Consider the following 20,855-nt stretch of genomic DNA (forward strand, 5'->3'; position numbering starts at 1 on the left):
CTCATACAGCAGAATGACCCAGTGCACAGGGGATGGATTACACAGAAGAGCAAAGAACAAAATAGTGAGTGAGTCCTGGCAAGTGGCAAAAATATCCTGGGAGGTGAGTTTTAAACCAGGTGTTGGAGATGAACACAGCACTGGTGGGACAAAATGGGTCAGGAGAGACAGGAGTCTGAACTAAGGCCGGGAGCAGTGGCTCACACCAGTAGTCCAGCCAAACTCTGGGAGGCCAAAGTGGGAGGATTGCTTGAGTTCAGGAGTTCATGACAAGCCTGAGCAAGAGTTACACTCTTGCTGTATTAAAAATAGAAAAGTACGGATAACGACAACTGCTTGGACTGTCAGTGCCGGCCTTCCTCGTGTAAGGGGATCTGCCGGACCCTTGCTAATTTAATTTCTTTCCCATTCCGGGCCCTTCCCTATCGTCGCCCCATTCACCTTGGATCACGTTCAAGAAATTTGATGAAAAAGAAAATGTGTCCAACTGCATCCAGTTGAAAACCTCAGTTATTAAAGGTATTAAGAATCAATTGATAGAGCAATTTCCAGGTATTGAACCATGGCTTAATCAAATCATGCCTAAGAAAGATCCTGTCAAAATAGTACGATGCCACGAACATATAGAAATCCTTACAGTAAATGGAGAATTACTGCTTTTTAGACAAAGAGAGGGGCCTTTTTATCCAACTCTAAGGTTACTTCACAAGCGATCATGGCAGAAGGAAAACAGCATGCTCTGTGTATTGGAGTCATGAAGATGTCTGCAGAAGATATAGAGAAAGTCAACAAAGGAATTGGCATTGAAAATATCCATTATTTAAATGATGGGCTGTGGCACATGAAGACATATAAATGAACCTCAGAAGGAATGCATTTGGGCTAAATATGTGCTATATACTGTGCTATATCTGTGCTATATCTGTGTCTGTGTCTGTGTGTGACAGCATGAAGACAATGCCTCTATGGTTATGCTGAATAAATTCAATAGATGCTAAAATTAAAAAAAAAAAACATAGAAAAGTAAGGGCGGCGCCTGTGGTTCAGTGAGTAGGGCACCGGTATATACCAATGATGGCGGGTTCAAACCTGGCCCGGCCAAACTGCAACAAAAAACAGCTGGGTGTTGTGGTGGGTGCCTGCAATCCCAGCTACTCAGGAGGCTGAGGCAAGAGAATCGCCTAAGCCCAAGAGTTGGAAGTTGCTGCGAGCTGTGACGCCACGGCACTCTACTGAGGGCGACAAAGTGAGATTCTGTCTCTTAAAAAAAAAAAAAGAAAGAAAAGTAAAATAAGCCTTTGTGGTGGGCATCTGTAGTCCCAGGTACTCAGGAGGCTGAAGTAGGAGGATTGCTTGAACCCAGGGATGTGAGGCTGCAGTGAGTTACAATGGTGTCACTGTACTCCAGCCTGGACACCAAAGCAAGACTCTATATACAAAAATAAAAAAAAAAAGAAATGACCAAGTGTGTAAGGATCTGTAAACTGTCCTGAAAAACCCTCAGGATGGTCCTGAGGTGGATGGCAATGAAGTGGGCCAGGTCCCAGAAGGGTGAAGGCTGCCATGCTGAGTCCTGGCAAGGATAGTAAAGCCCAGGCCTTAGGGTAGCTCCTAGGCAGATCGCTGCTTGGAGAAGGACAGGTGGCATTTTAGTGCAGTACAAGAACAGGGCTGGAGACAAGCCTAGAATGAATTTTGAGCTCAGGCCTTGACGGTGTCACCCTGGCAAGTTACCGATGCAGTGCTTCAGTGTCCCTTCTGACACACAGGGTGGTCTTCAAGGCCTCAAGGCATGTCTTTGAAATCCACCTAATCTCCACAATTGAAACAGGACTTTGCTGTTCATCACTTATGGTCCTGTTTGAAAGCGGTGAGTCAGGCAAGGTGCTGTCTGGCAGGAGAGGAGCTGTCAGTCACTGACTCAACCTGCTTGTGGCTCCACCTTCACAAGCGCCCCGACTTGCACACGTGCTCTAATCTGTACATTGGCCCCACCCTGTACACGAGCCTTGACCCTGTATGCACACCCTGGCCTGTACATGCGCCCTGTCCTGCACACACCCTGACTTGTACACATCCGGTTCTGTACTATCACCCCGACCTGTACACCCACCCGATCCTGCACACGTGCCACAACCTACACACGCCCCATCCTACACTCGGGCCCGGACCTATACACACACCCCGACCTGCACGTACGCCCCAGCCCGCACTCCAGAAGGCAGAAAGAGGCACCGGGCACAGTGATTGGCGGAGACACCTCACTTGAAGGGTGGCAGTCGTCCCTTCCTGGGTGGGTGCCCCTTTCCACATGAGTCCACAGCCACACGGCCCCACATCCCTCGGTGCCTCTCTGTCTCTCGGCAACCGGCCTCGGCCCCGCCCCTTCCCCGGCTTGTAAACAGGAAGTGGGCCTGCGCTCCGGAGGCCACTTCCTGCGCGGCGATGGGCGGGAGCTATTGTGAAGGGCAGCGGGGCGGAGCCAATCGCGCGTGACAGCAGAGGAAGAACCAATCCGGAAGGTCGATGGGCGCCGGAGGGGGCGGAGCCCGAGACGCGGCCTGAGGAGCGTGACCAATCGCGGCTGCCCGCGGGGCGGGGATCGGGGCGCGGCCGGGCGGTGGCTCCGGCGACGGCGGCCGCGTCGGGGTTGGGGTCGGAGTCGGAGATCCGGACCGACTCCGGGACCCGGGCGTCGCGGCGATGCTGCAGCTGCGGGACTCGGTGGACTCGGCGGGCACGAGCCCCACGGCAGTGCTGGCGGCCGGCGAGGAGGTGGGGGCGGGCGGCGGCCCGGGCGGGGGTCGGCCGGGGGCGGGCACGCCGCTGCGCCAGACGCTGTGGCCGCTGAGCGTCCACGACCCCACGCGCCGCGCCCGCGTCAAGGAGTACTTCGTGTTCCGGGTGAGGGCCGGGGCCGGGGGACAGGAGGGACCCGGGGGCAGGAGGGACCGGAGGGACGGGGGTGGCGGGCGGGGGGCGGGGCGGCCCGCGTGCCGTGACCTCTGCCCTCGCCCAGCCCGGCACCATCGAGCAGGCGGTGGAGGAAATCCGCGTGGTGGTTCGGCCGGTGGAGGACGGCGAGATCCAGGGGGTGTGGCTGCTGACCGAGTAAGCCGGGGCTGCCTGCGGGACTTGAGGGGAGCGCCCCTCGCCGGGACCGCCAGCTGGGTGGGTCTCCTGGGGAAGCCCGGGTGGCTGAGCAGGGACAGCCGCGGACGCCTGCCCTGAGGCCGCGCTCCGCCCCCAGGGTGGACCACTGGAACAAAGAGAAGGAGCGGCTGGTGCTGGTCACGGAGCAGTCGATGCTTATCTGCAAATACGACTTCATCAGTCTTCAATGCCAGCAGGTGGTCCGTGTAGCGCTCAACGCAGTAGACACCATCTCCTACGGGGAGTTCCGGTTTCCCGCTAAGTCACTCAATAAGTATGTCCGCTCAGACAGTCCACTTCCACTGGACGTTGGGGCCAGAGAGGACCTTATAATTCAGCCTTTTTAAAAATTAGCCCTCAAGTGGTGTTCTCGCATCTGCAGTTATTTAGAAACATGAAGGCTGGAGCTTCAAATGGGACGTTCCTCTAGAAGCACGTGGCTTCTGGGCAGTTGAGTGCATTGAAAGGAAATCTGGCGCAAAAGACAGGGGTTAGGCCTGCAGTAGGAATGACTCAGGTGAGTTCAGGATGTAATGAAGTAGAGTCCAGTGTGTTGAAAGTGAACTAGGATATTCTTCAGGTAAGCCCCAAGCTCCACATCTTATCTCCAGCCAGGAAAGGATTTCATGTCAGGCTGTGCTAGGGTTAAATTTTAAAGAAAGGTAGGGTGCCACTTTAATTTATAGATGTCACTAGAGGTTAGATAAATTTGAAAATATTTAATGACCAACTTGGAAGTGTTGATCTTTCTTTGGGAGAATTTTCTGAAATATGAGAAACTCAGACATTAGTAAATTGTAAAACTTTTTGATGTAGAGATTTGGATAGGGAATTCAGAGAGCTAACGTGAGAAAACATTTTAACTAACATTTAATATGACATAAAGAAAAGTTATAAAAATGTCACTCATTGGGCTAACTTATCTATAATGTATTCCTATTAATTTGTAATAATCGTGAAGATTGTTTAGCATAACCAAAACAACGTATTTAAGAATACAGTAATTAAAGCAATTGTTAGTGGAGACTACAGTTGCTATTAAAATCCACAATCCCTTTTTTCTTTTTTTTTTTGCAGTTTTTGGCTGGGGCTGGGTTGGAACCCGCCACCTCCAGCATATGGGGCTGGTGCCCTACCCTTTGAGCCTCAGGCACCACCCCACAATCCTTTTTTTTCTTTTTTTTTTTTTTGTAGAGACAGAGTCTCACTTTATGGCCCTCGGTAGAGTGCCATGGCATCACACAGCTCACAGCAACCTCCAACTCCTGGGCTTAGGCGATTCTCTTGCCTCAGCCTCCCGAGTAGCTGGGACTACAGGCACCCGCCACAACGCCCGGCTATTTTTTTGGTTGCAGTTTGGCCGGGGCCGGGTTTGAACCCGCCACCCTCGGCATATGGGGCCGGCGCCGCCCCTTTTTTTTCTTTTTCTTTTTAAGAGACAGAGTCTCACTTTGTCGCCCACAGTAGAGTGCCGGTAGAGCACTCACAGCAACCTCCATCTCCTGGGCTTAGGCAATTCTTTTGCCTCAACCTCCTGGGACTACAGGCACCCGCCACAATGCCTGGCTATTTTTTGGTTGCAGTTTGGCCAGGGCCAGGTTTGAACCCACCACCCTCAATATATGGGGCTAGTGCCATACTCACTGAGCCACAGGCGCTACCCCACGATCCATTTTTGATTGCGAAACGTCAGGTCCTTTCTCTAAATGTGGAACCACTTTTTACTGTCATACCCTTGTAACTGACAAGACTGTGAGTAACAGTGCTGTGGCCTGTTATGTTAACTCTATTCCTTCTGATTTATCAGGCGAGAAGGTTTTGGTATTCGAATTCAGTGGGACAAGCAAAGTCGCCCTTCCTTCATAAACAGATGGAATCCCTGGTCCACAAATGTACCCTACACCACTTTCATAGAACACCCGATGGCTGGTGCCGATGAGAAGACAGCATCTCTGTGTCAGGTGAGGAGACATGTGGGACAGTGCAGTGCCCAGGAGTGGTAGACACACTCTAGGGCATAGGTCTGCCCTGTCCAGGATGGTGGCCACATGCAGCTGCTGAGCACTTAAAAAAAAAAAAAGTGACTAGTAACAGGGAAGTGAACTAGTAATTTTAAAAAAATTGAGTTAATTTGTTTAAGTAGTCCCATGTGGTTACTGCTGGTCAGCATTGCTACATAAACTGACCCCTTACTGTGGGTGAAATTTTTGGAGAAAGGCAGCAGCGCCCCAGGCTATGCAAGAAGGCAGTGGGTCTAGCTGGCGAAGGTGTGCACCTGTAGTCTCAGCTGCTCAGAGGCTGAGGTGGGAGGATCACTCAAGCTGGGAGCTTGAGCCCACAATGAGTTGTGATCTTGTCACTGCACTAAAGCCTGGGTGACAGAGGGAGACCCTACTCTGAATAATTATATAAAAAAGATAATCAGTCTGGACACTTACCAGGGGAGGAGGCCTGGGGCCAGCATTGGAGTCAAGCCAGAGTCTGGTTGGTCCTTGACTTAGCAGCTGTGTGCCTTGGCCTAGTTACTGACATCTTAAGTTGTGATAAGGATTAAGTAAGTTAATTTGGCAAAGCCACTCAGACCTGTATATGGGACTGGCTGCCTTGGTTACCTGTGAGTGTATGGTAAGTGTTTGACTCATGTAGAGCTGTGCTAGGGGCCCACAGGATGTCTGCAGAGGGGGCAGAGGGCCCAGCAAGGAGCAGTGTGGAGTTTGGAGGATTTATGTCTGGAAGTACCAGCTTTTTCTAGTAATAAGTTGTTCTTGCCTCAACAGTAATGTTCTGTTTTCTCTTTACAGTTGGAAAGCTTCAAGGCTCTGTTAATCCAAGCTGTCAAAAAAGCTCAAAAAGAAAACCCTCTGCCAGGACAAGGGCATGGTGTGCTAGTCTTAGACCGGCCCCTGCTCATCGAGACCTATGTGGGACTGATGTCCTTCATCAACAACGAGGCTAAGCTGGGTTACTCCATGACCAGAGGCAAAATAGGCTTCTAGCCAGTGTGTTCTGGAAGCTCTTCTCTGTCCCCAGAAAGCCAAGTTGCTGGGGAGACTGGGGACCTGTCAGTCCTTACAAAGCTCCACTGCCAGCTGGAAGGACAGGGTCCCTTTACCTGTAGAGGTCTGAGTGCCATTAGAATAGTAAAGCAAATTATATATACTGAGTTGGACATCGGACATCTGCTAATGTGAGCTACAGACAAAAGCAAACACTCTAGCTGTCATTGTGCCGTTTGTGTTCCACTTCCTACAACTTCAGTTCTGGTGTTTTCCTTCCGTGTCTGCTTGGCTTCTTGTGGCTCTCCCCATCCTGACTACTTCAGCATGCCGAGATGCTGCCAGCCCTCAGCCCCCTGCAGCCTGTAGATCGTTAGATACAGGGAGGCACCTGGTGCCTCGAGTGCCTGCGGTTGCAAATATGTTTATACTTGGTGTCAAATTTTGTATTTTGAAATTTAATCCATTTTTTTAAAAAGCTAATAGAAAAGAAGCCAGCTGACTGGTTAACCAAGCAAGATAGTCTGTGCCTTGTCAGCCTCTGAATGAATAATTGTTCTTTTGTAAATGTGTTTGACCTAAGTCACGCTTTTTCTAAAATTATTCCAAGTTGTGTTAATGCTTACGGCATCTTTCCCAGGCTCCAAAAGGTTTACATACAGAAAATCATTTTAAGACAGTTTGAGAAAATCACCTTGGTCTTTGCACACAACTTTGACAAGTATATATTCTAAGTTCATACTGTTATATTCATACTTAAGGGAATTGAGTAGTTTGCTTTTTAAAGAATGCACTTTAAAAAAAGAACCCTATCAGATCCTTATGGAGAAGCTAATGCCTGGCTTGGTTCCCACAGCTCCTGCGGCTACAAGGCTCTCTGGTGTGGGGACCCCATACACCTCCCTGCAGCCACACGCTAGCTTGCCTGCGTTTGTTTATAAATCAGTTTCTTCCTTTTATTTATAACTCTGAGCTACCCAGGGTGGTATGATCAGAACGCAGGAACCGCCGGAGCTCACAGAGGCTCCTCTGAAGCTCACCTGGGACTTTAGCCTTGGTTTTTGTTACCTCTGTAAAAACATTTAGAACCAATGGGCATTGTTTCTTTTTTAAAGTTATTAAAGTAGGTACAAGCAGCAAGAACGTGCCTCTTAAATGAGTGTAATCCACAGCTGGAGTTGTCATGTCTGCCTGGCGCGTACTGAGTATAGGTCCCTTTGCAGAAAGACAATGCAGGACCTGTGGTCCTTGGTCACCTGCTTGCCAAGCCTAACGGAGGGACTTATGGCTGGGGGGGTATCTGGGGCATTAGCTCTCAAATCTGAGTGGATACCAGAGTCCATGTAGAACCAGCTTAGGTCAGGGACCTGTAGTTCCCCATCCGAGGGGAGCATTGTCCAGAGGTGCTGGGGCTTGCTCCTGCATTCTACAGTGAGCCCGACCACAGGGAGGCTACACAAGCCCCAAGAAAAGCCCACCTGCTTTCCTATGGCATCAGACACTGAGAACGGGCTGCAGGGCAGGGCCAGGTCTGCATACAGGGAGCCACCTGCAGTCTCTTCAGGGGAGGATGGAACCAGAAATTCAGATAACCAAGTAAAGTTTCCTGTGTCCCAACCTTTCAAGAAAACAAGTACTAGCAGTTGTATAAATTATCAAATATTTATTTTAAATAAAAATTAATTTTATACCATACATTATTTACAAAAATGCCTTGCCATAGAAAAGTAGAACCCAATCACTAAATCTGGACCATCACACTGGGGGAACATCCCAGGGAAACTTCCACAAGGGAAGCGTGTGGCTCCTGTTCCCACATGTGTGGCTGTGCACAGTGCCTACATGTGGCCACCCAGCTGATTGATGGCTGCTGGGCTGATACCCTCGGTCTCCAGGAAACACAGACAGAAGTGATCCTTGCTGAGGAGGGCCAGCGAGTCCCCACTGCAGTGCCAGCAAAGAGAAAGCACGGAGAAGTCACCTAGAGAGACAGATGGCCAGAGGGTTGGAGAGCCCAGGGTCCCAGGTGAGGGTAGTCTTTCATCCTGTGCGTGGGCAGAGGGCCAGGAGTAGCCCAGTTGTGCAGAGTCAGCCTCATACCTCTGAGTGTGCCCCACATACACACTGGGCACTGGCCTGGAGGCTTACTGAGATGTGAGAGCAAGTCCCACTTCATCTTGGAGGCAGCAATAGGTTGAGGCAGTGTGAGCCAGCCTGTCAGCCCATCTATTTAGGCTGCGCATCCATACCTGCTGGACTGTGCTTGTTTGCCAGGGCTCCGGCGCACTCACCTTCCCCAGGCACCTGCACGGACACGCAGCCTGCTGGGGACCACAGGTAGGCCTTACTGCCGCCAGTGCAGATGGCCAGCCGGGGCTGCTGTGGGTCCCACTGGAAGGAGCGCACAGGGGACAGCTGCTCAAGCACCACGAACAGCCTCAGCTTCTGCATGTCCCAAACCCAGACTGCGTTGGGGACATTGTCTGAGGAAGCAAGGGAGGGACACTGCAGTCACTGCTGCCCAGACCCTATGTCCACCCAGGCCTCCAGTCTGCTGCTCACTGCTCAGGGAGGAAGGCAAGGGGGCAGCCCAGAGCAGATGTCTACAGTGGCGCCCGGGTGCTGGGCACCAGGGCCAGAGAGGGAAGTCTCAGGCTTTAGAGGACACAGCCTTTCACAAATGCAAACGTTTTTCTTAAAAACAGGCTAACTGGCTGCAGTTTGCCCCACCCTGATCTTCACTCAGCAAAGAGGAGGCAGTGAGCAGAGCAGCAATCGTGACTGGCTGGCCGGTCACTGCCAACGAAGGTGAGGCCCTGCTCCTCTAGAAGCTTCTCTAGGTAGAATCTTTGGTACTTCAGAAAAGTGGGAAGAGGCAATGTGCAGGAAAACCCATACTTGATCTTTCCAACCATTTCTATAGCTGCTGCCAAAGGATACTGAGTGGATGGGCAGCCCCTGCTACAGGGACTGACCATTCCTTGTCGCCAGGAAGTAGCTGTCAGGACTAAAAGCGAGCATCCCGATGCCAATCTTGGGATTCGCTCTGTCCGTGAGAGGTTTCAGAGTCTGCAGGGAGGCTGGTATGGCGGCGATCTCATCTAGGATACCAAGAGGGAGAAGGTGCACATCATCTTTCCTGAGTGTGCACGCGTCTGAACACCCACACTGGGAGGAAAATGCTGCCAGGGGGCCAATCAGGGCTTTGTGGGACCCTGGTGGCCGCGGCCCCTCCATGAGCCCTGTGGGGCGGGTGGTGCTGTGACCTGTAAGGCCCCAGGGGTCAGGTGGACCCTGTAGTCTCTGGAGCCCCAGCCATACCTGGACAAGCTCCAGGACCACCCCCACCTAATGACAGTCTCAACGGCTCAAACATCTGGGAATTTGGTTTTTTGTATCCACTTCTGGCATCTTAGTTTACAATCTGCTCCAGTCTCAACTTCAATGTCCGGAATTTTCAGGCACAGAGCAGCCATTTAGCACCAGACACAGAGGCTGTGCTATGACAGTAAAGTGCTGTGTGCACGAAGGGTCAGTGGCGGCAGGGGTGGCACTGAGGAGCTTCCTGCTAACCGGATTCCCCTGGCCAGGGTGTCCCGGCGTTCCTGTAGGATGGTTGTTTCCACTGTGCCCAAGTTAGGGATGAGGAAACTGAGCCACAGGCAGATGCAGCCCCCTGTCTCAGCCCTGTGTCTCAGCCAGGAGGTTTCACTCTTCACTAACGCCCTGCCTCCACTGACACACCAGCTGTCAGCTTGGATCAGCTCATTATTTCTTTATTTATTTATTTTATTTTTTTTTTTTTTGGCCGGGGCTGGGCTTGAACCCGCCACCTCTGGCATATGGGACCGGCGCCCTACCCGTTGAGCCACAGGCGCCGCCCAGATCAGCTCATATTTCAATCAACAAAGCACCTCACACCTTAGGGACTTGATTCAAGCTCCCAGCAATCCCAGGATTGAAGGGTGAGGTAACACAGGATATGAAAAAAGTGCTTTTTAACAGATAAAGAACATCTGAACTTTACCTGGAAAAAGAGGAATAATTTGCATTAAAAAAGAGAGAGACAAGGAAGGTAGTCAGAGGTTCTTACATTTACTCTCAGAGGTGGTCCTGGTGGGCGGGAGGGGGAGGCGGCCCAGCGCCAGTTTTGGGCTCTTCTGGGTTTCCTTATATACGACCTGAAAGACAGCACATGGCCACCACTGCCTGCAGCCCACTGCCTGCCTCACAGCAGTGGACGGAGGAGCCGGTGGCCTAGGCCCACAGGGCACCTGGTGCACAGGTGTGTGCTTTAACACCAGGTCGCCATCCCCAGAGAGACTGAGGCATGAGCTTCCCAGGTGAGCTCACCCACCTGCCCCTCTCCGCTAGAGTCTGCTCTTTAAGAAATAAGGTGGAAATGCCTTTGAGTGCGTATTTATGGACAGGCCATATGATAGTGATGCAGAGAAAGCTCACCCCGAGAGGCCAGGTCAGGTGGGGAGGCCCTAGGAGTAGGACAGACCTGAGTGGGGAACACCCTTGACTGTAAGCCTGGAAAACCAGGGCCAACAGCACAGGCTGGGGGACAGGGACAACCCTCGGTTTGGTCAGACCTGCATTTTTATTTATTTTTCACGGGCGCCGGGACCAATGATCACCAGCTGCCGAGGCACCAAAAAATTATGCTTCCAAAATCTCTTGATGTCAATTCTGCACAAAGAGCAGTTGAGTTGCCCCACATGCGCCACTCACAATAGAAGCCCTTTTTTCAGACCTGCATTTTTAAAGCATGTTGGACGCAGAGTGCTGAAAGGCAGGAGTGGCCGACAGACTCCTAAGCCTATGTGGTCAGCCCTGAGGCCTGGCCTCCCCTTCACCCACCTGCAGGGTCCCCTCTGCCTGGAACACGGTAGCTCCTGTCCAGAGCACATCCCTGGCAGCCACCTTGCCTCACATGTGCAGCCCCCATCACTCCACGTCATCCTCATCACATCCACCCGCTTTACTCGCTTTACTGAGTCTCCCACTCACCGGTTTGTTTTTGCAGTGCCAGCAGGTGGGAGGTGGCAGGCACCAGCAGTGGGCTCTCACCAATCCCAGAACAGAGAGACGCACCCCAGGCCCTTTGCACTCCCTGCTCCCTCCCTAGAACCCACCTCACCACCCAGGGCCTGCTGGCTGCTGGCCACTACTGCCACCCCATGGAGACACCAGCTTTCCCAGCTCCTCCCACAGGGGCTGGCCAGGGTCTGTCTGCCCCTCCCCGGCTGTAGCGGCTGTAGGGGCAGTGTGTGGGCAGGAATCCCTATCTACTCTGCAGAGGTCAGAGGTCTGCATCTGCAAAGGCCAAGAAGGATATGACTGGGCTGTGCAGGGAGAGCTGGGCAAGGGGCCCACTCCAGACCACAGCCAATGTGGGGGAAGAACAAAGACCACAGTTAAGTCTGGCTGTGGAAAGGTTATATTAAAGGAAGTTCATGGTGGTGTGAGCACTGGGCTAAAAAATAGACCACAATAAATGACACAAAGTAGAAACATAGTTCCCTAACCACTCCCCAAAGTATCTACTCAGGCAGAAACACATGCTCTAGACTTACTATCTTGGGGTTATTAACAGTCGCAGGATGCCCAAACTCCGTGATCATTTTCCAGGTCACGTGGTTGAGGATGCGCACCTGAGGGGGAGACCATGTGGATGAGCACAGGGCTCCAACCTAGCCTGGCTTGCTCGGGCTCAGCAGTGCTGTGCTCCGGTCCCCACCTTTCCATCGTAGCTCCCGACCGCCAGGAACTGACTGCTGGGGCTCCAGGCCACAGACTTGATGCCCAGAGACCACTCGTAAGCACAGTATGCAGAAAGCAGCCGGCCATCCAGGGAGTAGAGCAGAATCTTATACTGTGGGAGAGACATTTCAGCCGTTACTTACAAGTATGTCAGATTCACCTGGAATGCATCACAGACTTGGGCACTGCAGAATGAGGCCGGTGCAGACTGTGTGAAGCCAGCAGGAAGAGGCCATCCTCCACGGTGATGGGGAGTCGAGACCGTCAGCTACAGCTGAGGTCACACCTACAGAAACAGTGACAGCAGCTTGCTGGGAAAAGGGACTCTAGAGTACAAATCTAATGACTGGAGGGCCGGGTGCAGGGGCTCACACCTGTGATCCCAGCAGTCTGGGTGGATTGCCTGATCTCAGGAGTTCCAGACCACCCTGAGCAAGAGAAAGACCCGATCTCTAAAAATAGCCAGGTACTGTGATGGGCGCCTGTAGTCCCAGCTACTCACGAGGCTGAGGCAGGAGGATCATTTGAGCCCAAGAGTTTGAGGTTGCTGTGAGCTATGACACCAGGGCACTCTACCCAGAGCAACAAAGTGAGACTCTGTCTCAAAAAAAAAAAACAAATCAAATGACTTGCTGAAGATACAGTTAACCATGTTGCCACATCCAGGAAGCGTTACACAAATTCAGGCAAAGCTCTTTAGACATGGACGTGTCACCTGGCGACTTCGTACCTCCAGGCAGGTGTCCCACACAGCCAGCACACAGCCATTCGGGGCCCACTCGATCCCTGCAAGATCCTGGGTGTCTGTATCAAAGTGCTTCCAAGGAGAGGAGGAAAACAGATTAAAGTCTGAAAATATCTTCCTAAGTAAATTGCATTTATTTGATAATAGTTGTTTTTAATACACTCAGCACTTAGTTTTCCTATACAAGAACAGATGAAATCTCTACCCCGTACTCCTGTAAGTGCATTCAACTCTGCAGAACCTGGGAAGGCACAGCACAGGTGCCAGTGTCCGCACCGCGTGGGGAGTGGTGGAGCCCTGCCACACGTGCACTCTGCCTTCTTACCACTCACTCCTGTAGGTCCCTCCCAGGTGCACTCCCTGCTCTGTCCTTTACAGCCTTCCGGAGGCTTCTTTGCCCTAACACTACCGTGCCAACACTGTTCACAGGCAGCGCCTTGTGTCTGGACTCATCTCCCAGGAGCAGGCCCCGTCAAGGTGGACTCCACTTCACCCCCCACCCCCGCTGCCGCACACACCACTCTGAGTCTCCCCACAGGATGCGCATGTCACCTGCAGCGACTCACAGCATCCCACCCTTTGGCAACTCCAGCTGCATGCTCCACCTCGTACCTGAGGTCCCTGGAACCCTGAGGAGTGCCCACCACACCCTGTTCCCTCTCCAGTCAGCAGGACACCTGTGTCCCCCGCGGGCAAGTGCCTCACCCTCAGGAGCTGCCAGTCACTGCAGACGAAGATGCTCACATAGTCTTTGCAGTCCCGCCGCTCCGCCAAGGCCATGTAGTGGCCATCCCTGGTAAAGGTGATTCCTACCCCAGAGAGGAAAGTGTGCTGGAATTACGAGCAGCTGCAGAAGGGGCACGGAGGCCAAGAAGCAGCAGGCAGAGGAGAGGACGGAGGCAGCACAGACCACCAAAGCCTGTGTTTCTTTAGACAGATCAAAACTCTCTGCCGCAAAGGGGGCTGCACAGAGCTGTGGTCTCATCCATCACAGCCCAGCTGAGATGGGGAGAGGCTGGCACACTCAGACAAGTGATGTGCAGGCATCTGCGAACAAGCCGAGTGCCCTGACCCCTGACGAGTCTCCAGCTAACACAAAACATGCAGAGCCTCAGGGCCACCAAATGTACACTCTGTGGGACAGCGGGGCATTTTCAGGAGTCACAGCCAGCTTGCTACTACATTCCTTATTCTTACCTTTGAATTTAATTATTTGCAAGTAAATTTAAGATGAAAATCTGAAAAATATTCTGGTTGAAAAAAAAACTATATTTTCTAGTTCTGTATTAGGTTAAAAAGCCCCAGGCCAATGGTCAGGGTGGCTAATGCCTGTAATCCCAGCACTCTGGAAGGCTGAAGTGGGTGGGTTGCTTCAGCTCTGGAGTTCGAGACCAGCCTGAGCAAGAGCGAGAGCCCGTCTCTAAAAAAACCAAAAATAGCTGGGTGTTGTGGCGGGTGCCTGTAGTCCCAGCTACTCAGGGAGGCAAGAGAATTGCTTAAGCCTAAGACCTGGAGGTTGCTGTGAGCTGTGACGCCACAGCACTCTACCGAGGGCAACAAAGTGAGACTCTGTCTCTTAAAAAAAAAAAAAAGTGTATCTCATTTAAAAGAGACACTAATATTCAAACTATAAATATAAAAAACATACAATTGCATTTCATTAAAATGCAATTTGCAAACTGATAGCAACAGAGAAAAGTGGAAGCATCATTCAAGTGGCGTGAGGCTCCTCCCACAATTTCAGCAGGTAGCACAGGTGTGCCCACTAGCTCTGTCCAATCACATCTTGCTGGCAGTGGGCCACACTCCACCTTTCCTCCTGAAGGCTCAGACACTTCAACAAGGTAGGAACACTTGTCACTTATCCCTCCTCTGGGAGGCCTTGAGGAGACAAGGTGTGACCTCCCCTTTACCAAGAGTTAGAGACATAAAGTTCAGAACAGGACCAACGGGAGGCCTGAGGTGGGGCCCCGACAGGTATCAGCTGGCAGGGATCTGCACTCCTGGCTCTGCGGTAGGGGAGGTTCCTCCCAGGGGACCCCGGTAAACTCTCTTCTTCTCCAAAGTATAGGACATCATCCTTATTAGTCACTGTGACGTTGTTTCAAAAGGGGACGCCTGTCTTTTAAATATGTATGAAAATGTCCCTAGATGGAGTATCAGGAGACTGGGGCTGGGTGGAGACGGGCTGGGAGCTGTGTGCTACTGGGCTGCCTCTGCCCGTTTGAAACATTCCATGACAAAATGGTCAAAACCCCCAAAACAGGTGCAAAGAAGTGGCTTTCGAGCAGCTCTGACAGACTTACCCTGCTGACAGGCTTTGGGGTATTTGATGTAAGATATGGATTTTGTGCACAAGGACCAGACGGTTATCCGCAGCTGTCAGTGGAAAGGGGAGAGGAAGGGAACAGAGAACATTCAACCCTTTAGAAAGACCCTCTTGACCCCTAAACCAGATCGTCAACACCCACACACGAGACTGCAAGTGTACTCAAATGCACATTTTACTGAGGTTTTTGGTTTTTCATTATATAACAGTATCATTTGAGTGGCATGAAACTAAATATAATCACATTTTCAGTAGCTATTTCAAAACAAGCACAAGTTGCATATTGTAATAATATAATAAGCCTCAAAGGTATTTAGTCGGAGCAGCGTGCAAAGGTCCCGAGACGGGGGAAGAGCTGAATAAACTGCAGCCCGTCTTTCTCGGGAGGAAGGACGGACCTGCTACACCTGTTGACAACGCATCTAAAAGCAGCTTCTGGAGACGAAGGACGGGTTGGCACAGCCTCAGATAGTTGGGAAGAAAAGAAACACCTCTGAATGCACAGAGTCCTTTTAAGTAAAAATATAGTGTTCGTACACATACAGAGCACAAGACCCTCATGAAAAGGAGGACACATTAGTGCAAACTACAGGGGAGGAGCCCCTGCCCCGGGGAGAGGCCATGCTGTGGAGGGGGCGAGTATGGCTGTGCAGCCCTGGCAGGTCCCATTCTCAGGCCTAAGTGGCTTTTATCGTTCACTGAATCTCATCCAGAGGGTCTTCTCTCCCCTCTGGTACCCAGGGCAGGGTCTTCTTTTACCCCCCCTCTGCAGGCCTGCGCGCAGTGACCCTGGTAATGCTCAGGGAGAACATGGAGGGTCCTTATGCATGTGTTGTGTGCCCACAGGGTCACTTCCTGCCAGCAGGTGCATCTGTTTTGCCCTCACTGGCAGTCATTTCCCTCGTTATGAAAGGGGGGGGCACATTTCAGTCCCTGCTCAGGATACCAAGCAGTTACCAGTACGTCGACATGTAATCTCAACATCTACTCTAAGGCCACCCGCAAAGTGGCCAGGACCCTGGTCCTAAGTGGAACAATGTCATCTAGACGCACGCTATGCAAAGTCAGTGTATTCTGTAGCAAATACATGTGTGTATACCGGGTTGCAGACATTCACTGGGCGTCTTAAAACAAACACCCCCTATAATACTCCCAGTCCATTTCAGGAGAGGACAGGATCATATCTGGTCAATGCCCTGTACTGGGGGCATGCACTCACGTGGAATTCTGTCGTGTTGAGAATGTGGCGCCCGTCCGGGCTCCAACACGAAGCCACCAGGCCTGCCGAGCCCTCATCTATTTTGCAGTGCCACTCGGGCTGCTCCAAAGACCAGACCTAGATGCATAAAACAGAGAACCATGAGAACCATGCCACTAGACTAACGAGCACATTCCAGGGAGTCCAAAAGAAAGAGCTTGCTAAAAAAAAAAAAAAAGAAAGAGCTTGCTTCACGCCCCTGCACAGGGTCAGAACAGGGTCTCTTCAGCAGTCTTTCACTATGAAGGCCTGGCCCTACAGCCACCACAAAAGCAAACCACACTTGTTGGTGACTTCATTCTGTTGTAGATTTTGAACAATTTATTCACATTGCCATTCTTAAGACCCCAGTTAAGTCTTATGCATACAAAAAACATTACCTATTGGAACTAAAATACACAGTGTCCAAGCATCTAGACTCCTATCTGTAAATACCTGTTTCTGAACCATGTTTGCTCAGAGACTGAGAGTATTTCAGCGTGTCCTCATTGTATTTTTTTTTTTTGAGACAGAGTCTCAATATGTCACCCTGAGTAGAGTGCCATGGTGTCGCAGCTCACAGCAACCTCAAACTCTTGGGCTTAAGCGATTCTCTTGCCTCAGCCTCCCAAGAAGCTGGGACTAGAGGCGCCCATACAACACCCGGCTATTTTTGGTTGCAGTTGTCATTATTGTTTAACTGGCCTGGGTGGGGTTTGAACCAACCACCCTCGGTGTATGTGGCTGGTGCCATAACCACTATGCTAGAGTGCCAAGCTATGTTTCCTCATTTTAAAAGTACTTGGATTAAACTATTAGAGTACATTATAATTTTAATAGAAAACTGGCTGTGAGCCACATTGCCATTTTTTCTCAACCTAGAAGGGTACAGAACAAAACCATTCCTTCTCAGTGTCGCTCTTGGGAAGGTCCCCAGTTCTGCTCACACAGAACAGCACGCACCTGCACGAGGCCTCGCTTGTACATGGCGCACAGGATGAAGAGGGAGTCTGCCGACCACTCCACATGCTGGATCTGGTCCAGGCATGTGTACAGCTGGAGGATCTGCAGTGTGTTCACATCCCGGACCACCAACCGGTACTGAACGCAGGAAGCCTAAAACAGCAAGAAAGAAAGAACTTGACCTTCTCTGCTCTGAAGGAAGGGACCTCCCACAAGGCTAGTCCATCTTCTCTCCTGGCAGGCATGTTTCGTTCTAGATCACCAATTAAAGAACCCAGACCCAAAATGAGATGAGTTAATGAAAGATCAAGTGAAAATACACAAACCAGGTTCTAAAATTGTTATACTCCAATTAATGTATAAGAGTATTTAAAACTCTCTACTTCAAGTATTTCCTATTTCTTCCCTACCTGTATATTAAGAACTCAAGTGAGAAAAAAACACTTCTGTGAACTAATAACCAATCCTGCCCTACTTTACCACTTTTAGACAATTTCCTCAAATTTAGAAAGGGTAAGAAGGCCTCACAGTTGTCACTGAGAAAGACTGAAAGACAACACTCCTTAGCAGTGCCCAACCCACCAACAGGTCCCCACCAACAGGTCCATACAAAGGTTTTAACTTCTGCACACATGATGATACTTCACCAACACTCATTCACCTGCATTAACTTACTCTTAATACCTAATATGAAAACGTTTAAGTGTTAACATTATTTTCTTAAAGATACAGTTTCTTCATGGCCATTTTCATTAATTCTGTCTACATTTAGGCAAATTAATTTGGGTATAATGTTTATTCACTTGCTCACAGTCCATTATACAACTTAAAAGTGAATTATTTCATGGAAGTATATTTAACACAGAGGAGGTAAAACAAAAATAAAACAAAAGTGAATTGTTTCATTTCTTTACTTTTCAAGGTCAAACTAGAAGACTACTTTGTGTAAAGCCCTGCTCTACCCAGGACGTAGGGCAGGGCTTTCAAGAACATGATTCCAGTTAACACGTTATTTATCAAATGTTTCACAATATTTTCACCACAATGTACAAACCAAAAAGCACCAAGATTAGGCAAGAAAATGCCTTTCTAATTCATGAAAAAAAAATTTTTTTTTGAGACAGAGCCTCAAGCTGTCACCCTGGGTAGAGTGCCGCGGCATCACAGGTCACAGCAACCTCCAACTCCTGGGCTCAAGCGATTCTCCTGCCTCCGCCTCCCAAGTAACTGGGACTACGGGTGCCTGCCACAAGGCCCAGCTATTTTTTGGTTGCAGCGGTCATTGCTCTTTGGTGGGTGGGGGCTGGATTCCAACCCACCAGCTCAGGTGTACGTGGCTGGAGCCTTAGCCACTTGAACTACAGGCACTGAGCCTAATTCATGAAATTTTTCATAAATGATAAAACAAAACTCTAAAATGTGTTAGGGGACACTTTGAAAAATATGCCAAAGTTTTCCAGGTGCCATTTATGCCAAATATATTTCTATTTGCAGATGAATGCTATTTTGGGGGGCTGGGAATTTTTTTTTTTTTGTAGAGACAGAGTCTCACTTTATGGTCCTCGGTAGAGTGCCATGGCATCACACAGCTCACAGCCACCTCCAACTCCTGGGCTTAAGTGATTCTCTTGCCTCAGCCTCCGGAGTAGCTGGGACTACAGGCGCCCACCACAATGCCCAGCTATTTTTTGGTTGCAGTTCAGCCAGGGCCGGGTTTGAACCCGCCACCCTCGGTATATGGGGCCGGTGCCTTACTGACTGAGCCACAGGCGCCGCCCTGGGGGGCTGGGAATATTACCTCAATGAAAGTTACCATGTAACCTGGGGGTTGTATTATCAAAGACTTAGACGAAGACAACAGGAATGTTAATAAGGGCGCAAAGAAAGGAGGTTGGTGGATAAATGAAAGGATACACTTATACTATGCCATGATTTTTTTTTTTCTTAATGGCTCTCCAATGCCAATTTTCCACACCACCCTTCTGAGGATATACACGGCCGTACCAGTATATTCTGCAACTTAAAGCTCAGTAATTTGTGCACCATTCTTCCACCCATGGAATGAACAGCTCAAATCCAGGCCTTGAGAACAATGCTTTCTTTACCTGGGGATGGAATGCTAGTTATTTAAATCACGCATTCAGCACGTGGTAGACATTATGCTTTGTATAATAGATGACAAAGCATACCCATCCTCACTTTACTGCCAACAGAATGACAAATTTGACTTTTTGGACAAAAGGATAATGAGCTGGCATCTCCTGTACCCTCAAATGTAAGCAGGCAGCCCTGGCGAGATCTGCCTCGGACAGATAGAAGCCGCAGAGCAGGGAGGCTGGCACCTGCCCGGGCCCCGCACCTGTCTGGGGTATCTGCCTGCGCCTCGCCCCAGCTTGACTCCCGCCCCTGCACCTGCTAGAACCCACACCTGGGGCCGCCCACCGCCCCGCTGTCCCATCTCGCTCCGGCCCCTGCATCTGGCTCGTCCGCCAGGGACGCCGGACGCAGAGGTCCTGCACGGCCCAGGCCTCGGCGCCGCCGCAGCTCACCAGGTACTTGCCGTCGGGGGAAAACTTGCAGAGTAGGTTGGAGAGCTTGAACACCTCGGAGAAGTTCATGGCCGCGGACTCACCCGGACGCTCCGCGCCACAGCGGACCGCAACCGCAGCCGCCCGCCTCCGCGGCCGGAAGTCACCGAAAGCGGAAGCGAGCGCAGCCTATCAGCGCCTTTGCGGGGCCGCGCGGCATTGTGGGGCTTGTAGTTCTCCTGCCGCGCAGTCTCGCTTTAAAGGAACAGCCGCGTTTCTTCCGACGCGGGATTTCCAGACGGTGGCCCAAGGGGTAGGAGGCCTCGGGGTCCCCTCCAGTTGGAGCTGCAAATAAAACGCACAGTTAAATTTGAACTTCGGATAAGCAACAAATCGTTTTGTAGTATAAGTATGTTCCCAAATACTGTACGGGGAAGCAACAAATCGTTTTGTAGTATAAGTATGTTCCCAAATATATTGTACGGGGCATAATGATACGGAGTAATTTCTGCCTAATCCGAAAGTCACGTTTAATTTGGCGACCTGTGTGTGCGCGCTTGCTTATATTTATATATGTACAAATATATAATATATGTAAGTTTATGTGTACATTTAACATACAATACGGTATCTATTACATATATTACACCATGTATGATGTATAAAATATTTGTTTCGTTTGCTTGTTTTTGCTAAGTCGGGCAACACTGTCCGCCGCAGACTGTCACATCTGGCTCAAGCGCCACTTAGATCGAGGCCGGAACGAATCCGACGCTGGCTGCACAGAGCCAGGGTGTAGGGTGCGCGCATCCCCCTCTCCGGACCGAGGGGGCCCCGGGATTGCATCTGCGAGGAGAAGCGCGGCGTTGCGGGGGCCCAACGCGCACCGGAAGGAGCGGGCACCTGCCGCGCGCGGGCCTGCAGACCTCGCTGCTCTCCAGGGTGGGCCTTGTCCCCTCGCTCACTCTTCCCCGAGGGCGGCCTCCTCCACTCTCTCGCCCAGGCAGGCCGCTAGCCGTCCGCGTCAGGCTCCGCCAGCGCCTCGGGAGCCCACCCAATCTCGCAGACCCTGGTACCCTGGTCCAGTTCTGCCGTTCCTAGAGCTGACCATCGGGCCTGGGTCCTGCTGCCACAT

General features: G+C 50.9%; 2 protein-coding genes, 1 non-coding gene and 1 pseudogene across 4 annotated transcripts; 2 read left to right on the forward strand and 2 right to left on the reverse strand.

Annotated features, from left to right (window-relative positions):
- Window positions 1-398: 398 nt before the first annotated feature.
- LOC128575211 (malignant T-cell-amplified sequence 1-like) lies at window positions 399-878 on the forward strand (annotated as a pseudogene).
- A 1,716-nt stretch (window positions 879-2,594) lies between these two features.
- On the forward strand, window positions 2,595-6,671 carry TPRG1L (tumor protein p63 regulated 1 like). Its single transcript, XM_053575941.1, has 5 exons — window positions 2,595-2,904; window positions 3,020-3,111; window positions 3,251-3,427; window positions 4,961-5,114; window positions 5,955-6,671. Exons 1-5 carry the CDS (start codon window positions 2,704-2,706, stop codon window positions 6,147-6,149), a joined length of 819 nt encoding a protein of 272 aa, XP_053431916.1. The 5' UTR covers window positions 2,595-2,703; the 3' UTR covers window positions 6,150-6,671.
- Window positions 6,672-6,807: 136 nt separating this feature from the next.
- WRAP73 (WD repeat containing, antisense to TP73) lies at window positions 6,808-19,892 on the reverse strand. Of its 2 annotated transcripts, none has more exons than XM_053575938.1 (12): window positions 19,742-19,892; window positions 17,193-17,345; window positions 16,212-16,328; window positions 14,970-15,042; window positions 13,369-13,472; window positions 12,649-12,735; window positions 11,896-12,030; window positions 11,732-11,809; window positions 10,243-10,330; window positions 9,125-9,250; window positions 8,441-8,632; window positions 6,808-8,130 (listed from the first exon to the last, which is right to left on the reverse strand). In XM_053575938.1, exons 1-12 carry the CDS (start codon window positions 19,808-19,810, stop codon window positions 7,988-7,990), a joined length of 1,365 nt encoding a protein of 454 aa, XP_053431913.1. In that variant the 5' UTR covers window positions 19,811-19,892; the 3' UTR covers window positions 6,808-7,987. The 2 variants fall into 2 exon arrangements, with proteins under 2 accessions (XP_053431913.1, XP_053431914.1); XM_053575939.1 differs by lacking the exon at window positions 19,742-19,892 and adding an exon at window positions 19,298-19,364.
- On the reverse strand, window positions 10,769-10,902 carry LOC128575714 (U11 spliceosomal RNA). The gene has a single exon (XR_008377125.1). It is a non-coding gene; the product is annotated as a U11 spliceosomal RNA (small nuclear RNA).
- Window positions 19,893-20,855: the final 963 nt, after the last annotated feature.

Source organism: Nycticebus coucang, chromosome 22 (genome assembly GCF_027406575.1).
Source record: "Nycticebus coucang isolate mNycCou1 chromosome 22, mNycCou1.pri, whole genome shotgun sequence".
Taxonomy (NCBI): domain Eukaryota; kingdom Metazoa; phylum Chordata; class Mammalia; order Primates; family Lorisidae; genus Nycticebus; species Nycticebus coucang.